The sequence below is a fragment of the Tursiops truncatus genome, chromosome 13 (genome assembly GCF_011762595.2).
Source record: "Tursiops truncatus isolate mTurTru1 chromosome 13, mTurTru1.mat.Y, whole genome shotgun sequence".
Taxonomy (NCBI): Eukaryota; Metazoa; Chordata; class Mammalia; order Artiodactyla; family Delphinidae; genus Tursiops; species Tursiops truncatus.
The window spans coordinates 27,766,340-27,779,619 of NC_047046.1; the positions used below are offsets into that span (position 1 = coordinate 27,766,340).

Below are 13,280 nucleotides of genomic sequence, written 5' to 3' on the forward strand. Positions count from 1 at the left end.
GTCTGAGACAAAGGCTCATGTGCAGGAATCTGGGAAAGTGCTTCTAGGGGGCAATGGTATAGGATTGGGGTGTGGAACAGGTAAGGAGACAATGCTGACGGTAGGATGCCTTATCATGTTGGCCACCACTAGGGACAAATGGTGCTCATTGCCACTGGGGCCCCACAAGAAACCTTAAGAAATGTATCTCAGGACCATGTGCCTGGGGGTAAAAGAAGAAATCATCATTGGTCAAGGGTGACTCCACCCGTGCTAACTTCCCTGACCTTCTGAGTTAGGCGTGTTTGGGGGAACAGTGGGTTCTTTAGGGTGTGCCATGCGTCAGCATCAGAGAAACCCCAGGGCAAGAAGGGAGAGGTGCTCAAAGACAGAATTCATACTGCTATGACGCTGAGTGCACCTGATTAAGATCTGGGGATTTGAATGTGTTTTCCATAGCAAAAACATACTTCATAAACAATTTTTAATAAAAAAATATTAATTAAAACTGTGTAGAGCCTCTGTTCCACCTGGCAGAAAAAGCTTTTTGCAACAACAATTCCTTTGTGTTTTTATATTAACTTAGTTGTAATTCAAGTGTAAATTGCAGCCCAATTTACACACAAGCATAAAATAATAGGAAGTGGGGAGCAGCTGTAGATAAACAAAAAGCAAAAGGAAAAAAATGCAGTGCATTCAAATATGCTAAGTTTCTTAAGAATAATGATAATTGCTAATGTTACTAGGGATGTGGGTAAACTCATATAGTTTTAGATGTCTACCTGTAGTATACATTGGTTTTCTTCCTTCATAAAGCAAATTAGTATTGCATTTCAAAAGCTACAAAAATATCTTTAGTAGATTCTCTAAGTGCCCTGCCCATATCCCCTCAACAGCCACCTGTACTCTTAGAGGTTATTTTCTGCTTAAAGATGTTCTGGCCATGGGAACTGTCCATTTGGGCTGCTATAATCAAAATCCCATAGATGTGCTGGCTCAAGCATTTATTTCTCACAGTTCTGGAGGCTGGGAAGTCCAAGATCAAATGCCAGTAGATGTAGTGTCTAATGAGAGCCAGCTTTCTGGCTCATGGATAGCCGTCTTTTTTTCTTCTTGCCTTTTCCCCCTGTGCAGCAGTAAAGGAGCAATAGAACTCGCTGAGGTTTCTTTTAATGAGGCTCCACCGTTGTGACGAAATTGCTTCCCAAAGGTCCCCTCCATTTCAACATGTGAATCAGGGGGAGAAGTAGACACGCATCCACAGCAGGAACACGCTCAGCTTACACCAGGGCAAGCTGGAGTGCCAGAGCACCAAGAGCCTCTAGAAGCTTTCTTCAAACCATAACAAGTGGGGAGTTCGTGGTAACACCCCAGCTTCCTTGCCTTTCGGTTTGGATAGCTCAGCAGTAGTTCTGGACTTCCTCTTGGAGCTCTCCAGGGGAACCAGGTCCAGTTGCCTACAGCGGTAACGGGTTGTTAACAAACCCTTTACGGCTTCCTTCCTCCCTGTCCCTGCCTCCCTTCCACACTCTTTCACCAGGGTTTCCTGGCATCACCTCCCACATAACATACTTGCACTCAAATCTCCTTCTCAGGGCTTGCTTCTGGGAAAATCTAAATGGAGATAACAGTGATACCTTTTTGCCCAATAATTCCACTTCTGGGTATTTATCCAAAGGAAATAATCCTTAAAAAGGAGGGAGGAGTTATATCCAAAAAGGATATTGCAGCATTTTTTTAAAAAATTAATTAATTTATTTATTTATGGCTGTGTTGGGTCTTCGTTTCTGTACGAGGGCCTTCTCTAGTTGTGGCAAGAGGGGGCCACTCTTCATCGCCGTGTGCAGGCCTCTCACTACCGCCGCCTCTCTTGCTGCGGAGCACAGGCTCCAGACACACACGCAGGCTCAGTAATTGTGGCTCACAGGCCCAGTTGCTCCGCGGCATGTGGGATCTTCCCAGACCAGGGCTCGAACCTATGTCCCCTGCATTGGCAGGCAGATTCTCAACCACTGCGCCACCAGGGCAGCCCTGCAGCATTTTTATATGGCAGGAAAATTGGAAACAATCTAAATGTCCAACAGAGATCCATTCAGTCACATTTGTTTTTCATCTACTGTATTCCAGGCACTATGCTGGACGTGGGATTCGCAAATGGAACATCATACAGTTAGATGGGACAGGAGACAAGGCAGGAAGATGATGAAACCTCAACTAAGGGAGCAGCAGTGGGGGACAGAGTGGAGCAGAGAGAGAGAGTCCTTAGAAGGAAGAATCAACAGAACCAAGTGACCTGTTAGACACAGAAGAGAAAGGATGGGGAGACGGTGAGGATATCGTCCAGGTTTCTAGCTTGGGTAAATGGGTGATGGGAGAGAGAGTGCAGAAAAAGAAGCAGGTCTCAACAATAAGGTCTTGAGTTCAGATTTGAATAAGTTGAGTTTGAGCTTTACTAGATTGCTTCAACATTATTTAACGTCTGTGGACCCTCATGCCACTTGACTCTACAAGCCAGGCTCCTGGACTCCTGTCTGCATGAACTTTCACTCAAAAGAAACAAAAATCCAACTACACAAGCTTTGAAGAATACTTTAGATCTTTCTTATCAGTTTTCTTCAAGTCTTGTTTCAGGAGTTTTCACAGGATATACCCCAGAAACATCCCAGAAATCCTCTGTAGACATTGCTCCTTCTTCTCAAATTTCCTGTGGTCATAAAAATACCTCCTCATTGTCTCTGAAGCAGTAATTCTCCCACCACCGTGCTTCTCTCTCCATTCATTTCCTCCTCTGCTCTCTGCCCCTCCCATGTGTCTCACAACTGAAAGATACCATCAGGAGTACCAACCGCTGGAGGCCATGCTGAGCCTCTCTAGGGAGACTGGAGGGTCCAGGGCAACCCATCTCCCCCATGGAATGAGGTAGACGGTGCCACGTGGGGAATGTAGTTCATCTCTGTTCATTTCATGGCTCGCAGTCAATGCAGATGCTGCTGGGGTGAGAACCACTGCCTTAGAATCCTAGCTGCTTGCAGCAAACTAGGACAAACTGTTAGAGGGCCAGCGCTGCTTCCCCAACTGGGGGTTGGCAAGTGAGTTCCTGAAGGATGGTGTGCATCTGGTGACAAGAACTGTTGCTTTGAGATCAAGATTTGATGAGGTGATTGATGCTAAGAATCATGGGGTATCCCAGGAGATACCATGCCTTTAATCTAAATAATCAGTTTCAAGGACAGAACTTCAGAAACCAGGACAATTAGATTGTGGGGCACTTCTGGAGGGAGATCTTATATATTCCTCAATTATACTCTGTAAGTAGAAAGGCTGATTGGCTGCTTAATTTTCTTTATTACAGTTTCTTCTTGCTCCCACAGCTTACTGGTTTTTTCTGATCAGTGTTTTCATTATTTTATGTAAGGACACTTTTTTTTCCCCAAGTATTTTAAACCCCTCATGTAGCTCTGTTCCACAGAACTTTGATGATTTGTATGCTCTGCAATACTTCAGCCACTAGCTCATGTGGCTATTGAGCATTTGAAATGTGGCTAATTCAACTGTGGAACTGAATTCTCAATTTCTGTTAAAGAAAAAAATTATTCCTGACACTTATAGAAGATGATGAGGTAAGGAAGACTTTATTCAGGTGTGTGTGGGGCGACTACTGTGACAGGTATAGGGACAATGGCAATGGGTCTTGTAGTGGGGGAGAGATTGGGCTCAACTCCAAATTCAGAATGGGAAGTGGGAATTTATAGCCAAGCTGGGGGAAGGGGGGGGTGTCAGTGGATGGAAAATTACTAAGAGGTGTTAAAAAATGAAATTCAACTGAGTAAAATTTAAAGATCTTATTGCCTTTATTAAACGATTCATGTATTGGGCAGATGGACAGGAGCTCCAAGAAGCTACACAAAACTAAAGACTTACAGGCAGTAGGGAGTTGGAACAAGGGAGTTATCCCAGGCAGAGAAGTGAACTGGTTACTGCAGGGTCAAGGGCAGGGGTCTATCAGGCAGATCACCTAACCAGTGGTGATTAGTGATTCTTGATTTACTCCTTTAAGTTCCATTTCTGTGAGAGCTGAAACTACCATCAAGTTTAGGTTTGGTGACACGGGGCTTCCCAAGCGACTTCATTTTGGGCCTGTAGTCTTTTTTTTTTTGTTTTGTTTTATTTGCGGTACGCGGGCCTCTCACTGCTGTGGCCTCTCCCGCCGCGGAGCACAGGCTCCGGACGCGCAGGCCCAGCGGCCACGGCTCATGGGCCCAGGCGCTCTGCGGCACGTGGGATCCTCCCAGACCAGGGCACGAACCCGCGTCCCCTGCATCGGCAGGCGGACTCTCAACCACTGCGCCACCAGGGAAGACCTATAGTCTTGTTTTTAACAGAGGAAGCACGGGGGGTTCTGGGTAAGCCTAATAGGATTCTAGCTGAAGGCAGGCCACGGATATCAGATGTCACCCCGGGGGACGGCAGAAGATGCAGAACCTGGTTAAATATCAAGAGTGATCACAGACTTCCCTGGTGGTCCAGGGGTTAAGACGCCATGCTTTCACTACAGGGCGTGCAGGTTCGATTCCTGGTCCAGGGAAGTTCTGCATGCCGTGAGGTGTGGCCAAAAAGAGAAAAAAAGAAAAGAAAAATTAAGAGTAACCAGATACTGAGAATGGGGGATTCTGGTTAACTGACTTACCAGGATTCTTGCTAAAATTCGACAATGCAGAGAGAAACAGGGCAGCCCAAAAGTTGAGACTTAGCTGAAAAAGAGCTCAGAGGATCCTGAGTAGAGTTTGGTCAAGGAGAGAATCTTTGTCATTTCATTTAATTTTAAGTAAAATTTAAATTTCAGTGTTGGACAGCACACTAACGTTTTTCTAACCCTTCACATTTCTTCCTGAAGATTATAAGGTGTCCTAAGCACATGAGTTTCCCTATGTGAAGCGAGATGATTTCCATAATCAGCACGTTTGTTTGGTAACAGACGATTTGCTCTTTTTACAGGTAACACTAACTTTTAAGTTGTGTAACGTTTACTTAACAAGCTGTAGACTCCAACCTCCAGGAGAGGTTGCTTCTCCTTTTGCTGCAGCGGTTTATTTGGCACAAAACCCGCGGGCGCCCAGAAGCGGGCATCAGTCCTGGTTTACATTTTCCGAGAGGAGAAAGTGGGGCACAGGCCGTTAAGCTGACCTAGAGAAGGTTCAAAATAAAAATCAAACCCCCAAGCACTCAACCTGCTGGTCTCCCCGGAGTCCTGCCTCTGGCGCCGCCAGGCCCCGCCCCCTCCACCTGGGCACCGCCTGGACCACGACTCCCCCGCCGCCCGCCCCGCACGGCGCAGCCGGCGCGCTGACGTCACGAACCAGGTACTTTCCCTGCGGCCGGGGCGGCGTGGGGGCGTGGCGGGCCTGGAGCACGCATGCGCAGCAGCGGCTGCGCGCTGCCCGGATCGTGCGGGGCCCGAGCCTCTCCGCCGGCGCAGGCTCCCTCGCGCCAGCTCGCGGCCGCCGCCATGTCGGCCGCCATCGAACGGGAGTTTGATGAGTTGGACGCTCAGAATCGCTGGCAGCAGCTGTACCTGGTGAGTGGCGGGCTCGCGCAGCCGCCGCCGCCCCCTCCGAGGACCTGGCTTGCGCACGCCGGTGCCCTCCGGCACTCGCCGCCTCCGCCGCCTCCCGCTGGGGCGGAAGTGGCGGCGCGCGGGCCGCCTCAGGGCGCGCGTGCGCCGCCCGGGCCTCGGCGCTCGGGCGCTCGGGGTTGGGGCGGCCGCGTGCGCGCAGGCGCAGTGGGCTCCGGGGGGCGGTGCCGGGGGGCGGGCGTGGGCGTGGACGCGACGGTACAGGGGGCGGCTGGCGGGTCGGGGGGTCGGGGGGTCGGGGGGGCCGGGGAGGGTCGCCGAGCCGCGGTGGGGCGTCCGGACACTCGCGGCCCGAGCGTCCCCGGTACGCCGTCGCCCCCTCAGAGCTTTCTGGAAGGAGCTCGGTGAGTCAGGGTAGGCGCCGAGGGGTCGTCCACGCCCCGGGGCCCGGCCTGAGGGGCTCGGGTCTCCGGGCGTCGTGAGGCAGCTCCCCGAACGCGGGCGCCCGGCGTGATTTCTGGTCGCCTCGTGGAGACGCGCCCTGGGACGGTCTCCTGGGTCAACCATGGAGCCTTTCGATCGAGCAGAACTTAATTTTATCTCTTTTAAAGTGACCTAGTTGTCTGCTTCCTACTGCTAATTATTGCATGTTATTTCCAGGATTGCAGTGAGTGGTTGTGAGCTAAATGCTGCTCCCGCTGTCAGGTCGCTCTGTGTACAGTAAAACGACAAAAAAAGGGCTTTCCTGTAAATCTAGATGCTCCCGGGCTTTTCCCCTTCCCGTTTAATTAGATGACAGTTCCTCTTGTCATTATGTTCGTAATGTAACGTTTTCTTCTTGAGCACATTAGCAGGACGTGTAATAAATACCCTGATTCACGTGGGTCAGAGTGTGTTAGAATAGGGTACTAACTTCAGAGAATGCTGGTAAGGACTTTCCCAATTATAGAAAGTTTTAAATGCAAATTCTCGTAGGAAGCTCTGTGTGAGAGCCTGCCAGCTGTGTCTTCTCCAGTTGCATTTGTTTTAGGAGAGGCTGCTGTCCCCAGGTTGCGAGTGGTTTATCAAAATACAGGTTTGAGAGGAAACGATGCATGCTACAGCTTAATTCAGCTTGACATTTTGATTAAGTAGTTTGGCTTTTTTGGTTATCATTAATATCCATGAACATTCAGTGAAAAGTGTAATCCATCTCACCAGAAAAATGCATTTATATCCACTGAAAATTGCATTCAGTTTCATAGAGTTCAGGAAATCTTTCCATGGGCTTCTGCCTAGGAATCCTTTACTGGATTGGTCAAAGCTCTTATTATTTTTTTTCCTAGTGGAAGAACAAGAGCATTTGTTCGGTCAGTGCAAATCATGCAATATACACTGGTGTTTTGTTTAAAGTTGGTCACAAACCAGGAAAAATGGAAAGCAAGTCCAGAAAGAGTTTTGACTCTGAGTGTTTTCTTTTGACTCTAAACATCCACTCAGCCATTCTACAGATTGTGCTGTGCACCCTGCCCTGAGCCTTGGGGATTCATCAGAGAGCCGCTGACCAGGTTCCTGCTCCTGAGGCACTCACTTTCTGGGACTTGGTCTCTTGAAGGCCTCATCACAATTCCATATTTTCATTTACTCACTTGTAACACCTTAAAATGTGCCAATGTTAGACGGAGTCCCTGCTCTCCAGGATCCAGCCAAGTGGGGAGTGGTAACTAGGGAAGCAGATGAGAACATGAGAGTAAGAACGCAGAAGCTCGTGTTAAGCACAGTGTGCTGTGCATCCCCCACAGGATGCATCTGGGAGTCCTGGCACAGCTTCCTGGAGGAGGTAGGGCCTTGCCTGAGTCTTGAAGAACAAGTCGGCCAGGGGAGGAGAATGAGGGAGGGAGAGAATTAGTGTTCAGAGGAAGAAGAAATGTGTGCGGAGACACAGAGCATAGAAGACCAAGAGAATTGCCAACGGCTGAGCCTGGTGCAGAGTGCGGTGTGACGTTGAGGTGCCAGGGGGACAAGGCCAGACAGTAAGACAGAGCCCGTGGGCCCTTGTAGATCAGTCTGAGGACTGTGAGCTAGTAGATAGCACCCACTGTGGAATTTGATGCTTGGAAGTACCACAATCATATTCTCTTCACTCTTTAGCAAGACCATTCTAGCTGTGGGTTGGGTGTGGCTAACTGTGGGCAGCTGGTACAGGGAGGGGGGCTCTTTGGGAGTCAACCTAAGGAGAGATGTTGAGCTCTTGAACTCAGGCAGTGGCAGGAAGAATGAAGGGGAGATACAGATTTGAAATGCTAAGGGAATAGATTTGTTTGGTTTTGAAACTGTTCAATTTGCTTCCTGTAAGACATCGAAATGGGAATAGTTTAATATGTAAATTTGGAGTTCAGGAGAGGTCTGAGTTGTAAATGATTTTGGACATCATGAGCATGCAGATGGTATTTGAGGTCCTAGATGCAGGTGAGATCACTTAGGGAAAACAGAGAGGGTTTGGAAATGCCGAAAGCCAAGGACAAAGTCTTGACAGATAACAATGTTTAAGGGCATAGGTAGAGAAAGAGGAGCTTGCAAAAAGAAAGGCTAGAGAGGAATAGCCATAGAAGTGGGGGGAAAATTGGTGGTGGGTGTGGAGGGAGCTGATGCTCAGCAGGCACGTGCTGCAGGGGCACCAAGGTCAAAACCGAAAGTGCCCGTTAAATTAATGGCTAGAAGATCAACAGATTCCTTGCAAAGAGCAAGTTGAGAGGAATACGGAAGTCAGATGTGGGATGGAGTGGGGAATGGTGGCTGAAATGAAGCATGAGTATGTGACTTCCCTACTTTAAACCTTCAGTGGTTTCCCATTGCTCACCATGTAGACTTCAAACCCCTGCCACTGCTCACAAGACCACAGGTCCTGCCTCCCCATATGACTTTCTTCCCTCTTTGTCATTGGGTTCTTCTGTTCCTTGAAATGTGCTGTCTGTCCTTCCCTTAAGGCCTTTGTAGATATAGTTCTCTTTGCCTGAGCACAACTTTTCTTTCCCTTTTTCTTTCCCCCTTTGCTTAACTACCTCCTCATTCCTGGAGTCTCACTTCCTCAGGGTGAGGCGGTGGGAGGAGCTTCCCGGCCCTCCCTTGCAGGGTTGAATTCCCTGGTATGTACCCATAGTGTCCCATGGCCTCCCCTTTCAAGGCAGGGCATTGGATGTGATACAGCAGCACAGGACTTTGAGACCACAGTTTCTGTTAAGCAAACCACTATCCTTTGAGTAGGAAAAAGTGTTACAGTGGGCTTTCTTCTTTGTAGGTCACAGCAGTGGGTATATTGATGATAACATTTGAGAAGAGGTATGCTTTTTTTGGCGATACAAATTTGACTAGGAAAAGAAAGGTTTTGCTCCTGAGCAAAAAAGCTAAATATAACTAAGAGCTAGACTTGCTTAGTGGTGTGAGGACTTTTGCTTTATACCTTATTATTCAAAGTCATGTAGGAAAAGGGAATGTATTATTTTGAGACTGATACTCTGGCCCCTTACCCTTTTTTTAAAAAAAATTTCTTATTTATTTGTTTTTATTTTTGGCCGCATTGGGTCTTTGTTGCTGTGCGCAGGCTTTCTGTAGTTGGCGGTGAGTGGGGGCTACTCTTCATTGCAGTGTGCAGGCTTCTCATTGTCGTGGTTTCTCTTGTTGCGGAGCATGGGCTCTAGGCACGTGGGCTTCAGTAGTTGTGGCACATGGGCTCAGTAGTTGTGGCTTGAGGGCTCTAGAGCACAGGCTCAGCAGTTGTGGCACATGGGCTTAGTTGCTCTGTGGCATGTGGGATCTTCCCAGACCAGGGCTCCAACCCCTGTCCCTTGCATTGCTAGGCAGATTCTTAACCACTGTTGTCACCAGGGAAGCCCTGGCCCCTTACTCTTTTTACCCCCTTTGAACAGTTGCTCTTATAACATAACTTTTGAAATGGGAGGTTTCTGGGAATGAATGACTGGATTGGAGCTGACTCTTTATCTTTTCTTGGCCTCATTAGCCTTCCTGCAGGCTGTGCCAACGCCTTGTGCAGATTCAGGCACCTAGTGGGCACTTGATATGTGTTTGCTGAACATGACTTCCTACCACAAATGGGTGACTTGATGTGTCCACATGATTGGGGAGGGGGGAAGCCTAAAGAGATTGGAGATTGAAGAAAGAGAAGGGAAGGTTATTGGAGCCAGAAACCTCAGGAAGCAGGAGCTGATGGGATCAGGAGCACACGGCAGAAGACTTGCCTTGAACGGGCATGGTTGGCAGAAGTGAGATTGCTGGAAAAGTCTAATTTGTCTGAGCGACAGACTAATAACATTAATGTAGTCTGAGGTTAATTCTGGCTTTTTGAGAAATGTTCATGATTGCTTTTTGCTTTTCCTTTGTTGCTGATGATTGTTGTCTGAATCAGGCTGGGGCATTAGAAGGGCAGAGGAAAGGAATGGAGTACTGTGAGCCGTTCGGGGAAGAGAGTAAAACTGTAGGGAAATGGCAAAAGCTAAGTCATGGAATAATGTTTCTAGTAAGTGGTAGCTCAGAAGGAATTTGGTTGATTAATCAGACTTTGTGGAACTCTTAACTGACTGGTCATTTTTCTTTATTAGAAATTCGTAGTTCAAATATTGTCAGAGTAAGAGCAGTTTTTACCATTTGTGATTCAACTAATTTTTAGAAGTTAAATATCAAATGAACTCTATTCTAGTACTTACAGTGAGCAGTCAGTGTGGAGGATAAATCAAAGCTATCTTATTGTAAAACACTTCCCTTGCAGTGTCTGTTGCACGTTCTCCTGCCAGCCTTTAATTTAAGTTCTCAGTGCTTGCCATATTAAACTCCTTGAATTTCCTTGAGAATCACCTGCTTTCTCACACCTTGGAGTCTTTGCACATGTTGGACATAATCTGTGTCTACGTTATTTTCTGGGAAGTGTCTGCAAGACTAGACTTTAGTTATATGCTCCTTCTCTGATTCCTGAACCCTCTATATTCTTTTATTTAGAGTATAAGTCACATTGTTTTATTTTTAAAATAAATTTATTTATTTATTTATTTTTGGCTATGTTGGGTCTTTGTTGCTGCATGTGGGTTTTCTCTAGTTGTGGTGAGCAGGGGCTACTCTTCATTGAGGTGTGTGGGCTTCTCATTGCGGTGGCTTCTCTTGTTGTGGAGCACAGTCTCTAGGCACGGGCTTGAGTAACTGTGGCAGGCGGGCTTAGTTGCTCCGAGGCATGTGGGATCTTTCCGGACAGGGCTCAAACCCATGTTCCCTGTATTGGCAGGCAGATTCTTAACCACTGCGCCACCAGGGAAGTCCAGTCACATTGCTTCATAACTGTCTACTTGTCTGTCTGGCTCCTTGAGGGCTGCCTCATTTTCCTTTGTTTCCCCACCATCTGCCTGTAGGCCTGCAGTGTGTTAGATGCTCAGTTAGTATTCTCTAAACAAGAGTACTGCTCCCTTTGTAAGATGTCAGCACCTTGGTTTATTCCAACCCCTCACTCACAGCTGAGGAGACACCGTCCAGCACGAGGTTGTGACTTCTGTAAGGTTACCATATCCATTAGTGATACAGCAGGGACCTAAATCCTGTCCTTGTGATTCTCACTGCAGCACTGTCCTGCTTGACCAGCATGACAGCCTATTTGCTTTCTTCTTATGATCTACTTGAGATTAATGGTACTGAGAGAATCATTTACACTTTTGACGGCAAGAAGAGAGTAGAATATGTTATAATAGGTTGGGTCATTTTGGGACTGGAGGCCTTTAAAACAGCATCTGGGATCCATGGATCAGACTGGAAAGGGATTTTCAAGTCCCCTGAAACTGTGCTAACTTGTATGAATGCCCTAGGGGATGTAGTTTCTGGGGGATTCCATAGCTTTGGTCAGATTCTTTCTTTTTTAAAAAAATTATTTTATTTATTTATTTTTGGCTGCATTGGGTCTTCATTGCTGCACACAGGCTTTCTCTAGTTGTGGCGAGCGGGGGCTGCTCTTCATTGCGGTGCGTGGGCTTCTCATTGCCGTGGCTTCTCTTGATGCAGAGCACGGGCTCTAGGTGTGTGGGCTTCAGTAGTTGTGGCATGCTGGCTTAGTAGTTGTGGCTCGCAGGCTCTAGAGTGGAGGTTCGGTAGTTGGGGCGCACGGGCTTAAGTTGCTCCGCAGCATGTGGGATCTTCCTGGACCAGGGCTCGAACCCGTGTCCCCTGCATTGGCAGGCGGATTCTTAACCACTGCGCCACCAGGGAAGTACAGCTTTGGTCAGATTCTTAAATGGAGCTCTGTGATTCCTCAGAAGGTAAGAACCACTGCTTTAAGGAAAAGCAGCTGGGGGAATGATTCTCCAGTGAAGAATATAGAACTCGAAATAATACTGTTTTGCCTTTGACAGGTTCTGTAGGTTACTGATACCTATAATCATGGAAATCCAGATAGCTGTGTTGTCCCCTACTCTTTCTAGCTTGCCTCTTGTTCAGTTTTTTTATTTTAACCAGAATCTCCAATAGCCCTTTTTGGCTTCTCCCAGATCATTAGTATCCACAAGAATTCTCTGTTCCCAGTTGGAGAACTATCACAGCTCTTGCAGTCTCCTGCGGTTCAGACACCCTGTCTGGTTGCTTTGCTTTCTTACTCTGTTCACTCTTCCAAAGAGTAAACCAGAGATATGGACAGATAAGATCTAGGAGAGCAGAATTAAAATTAACATAAGTGTGCTCTTCACTTTCTCAGATAAGCATTCATATGATTTGTTTCCTCTGCAAATTCTTATCTAGATTCTCCGTGCTCTGTTCCCTGTTGGTGGTGCCATTAAAATGATTTCTTATTGGTGAACTGTTAGGGGCAGAGAATATTTAAACCAACTAGTAATTTAGAACTTTGGATAATACCCTTTGTTACTTTGGATAATAGTGACTAACCGTATACTAAGTCAACTTAGCATATAAACTTAAAACATAGCAGCTGATAACTAAGGAACAGATACAGTTCAGCAGGCTAAGTGTTAAAGCATATAAGTTCTGACTCTGCTGTTCTGAGTGGAATAGTAAACTTTTCTGTTACATTCTTAGTTGGAATGCTGTTGTACCTTGCTGGGCTGTTGTCTGAAGTGAGTGTAGTGTTATTTTAAATATATTTAATGTAGTGCTAATTTAATGTTCTATTTATGGTACAGTAGTAGTAATGTTTCAGGAAGCTGTTTTGACTTAACAGTGAAATCCTTGCTTTTAAAGATTGTGGACACCTTTAGACACCTTTAAGATGAAACCTGTGAACAAGAGACATGCCCACATACATACAATTCCCCCACATTTGGCATGTGATTTGAAGGGTATCATAGATCCCTAAGGACTGTTGAGGTTGATGACCTCCAGGAAGCTTGTATCTGTGGATTTCTGGTATCTTTTTCAGTTTGGGAGGTTTGTTTGTTTTTATGTGCTCCTATTCCTTTCACAACCCAGGACTCTGATTTAATGTGCTCTTTGTTCTGTCACCTAGTTCATTTGGGTCATGTCACTGATCACTGATAACTTTGTGTTAAACTGCCTTCCTTCCTCTAAAGAAAATCTCATACTAAATTATTTTGTTTCTTCTTTCACTGTATTCAAACAACCTTATACTCTGAAAGCTATCATTTCCTCTGACAGGTTACTTAGTAGTGCTTCCAGGAATTCTTGAGGCAGTCTGGGGTAAAGTTCCCAGGGGTGGCCCACTCCTCCTAGTCAAGGCTGGGACCTTAGACCA

General features: G+C 46.8%; 1 protein-coding gene and 1 long non-coding RNA gene across 6 annotated transcripts in view; one reads left to right on the plus strand and one right to left on the minus strand.

Annotated features, from left to right (window-relative positions):
• Positions 1–3,806: 3,806 nt before the first annotated feature.
• LOC141276169 (uncharacterized) lies at positions 3,807–5,472 on the minus strand. Its single transcript, XR_012325291.1, has 2 exons — positions 5,337–5,472; positions 3,807–5,163 (listed from the first exon to the last, which is right to left on the minus strand). It is a non-coding gene; the product is annotated as an uncharacterized lncRNA (long non-coding RNA).
• PTPN2 (protein tyrosine phosphatase non-receptor type 2) overlaps positions 5,370–13,280 on the plus strand; it is a 76,993-nt gene continuing 69,082 nt past the window's right edge. For 2 of the 5 annotated variants that reach the window (XM_019920754.2, XM_019920756.3), the window contains exon 1: positions 5,378–5,554. In XM_019920754.2, coding sequence (XP_019776313.1) covers positions 5,393–5,554 — 162 coding nt within the window. In that variant the 5' untranslated portion in view covers positions 5,378–5,392. Of the gene's footprint in view, positions 5,555–11,691; positions 11,839–13,280 lie in introns of those variants that run through there. The other 3 variants (XM_019920752.3, XM_019920753.2, XM_073790475.1) reach the window with 3 other exon arrangements.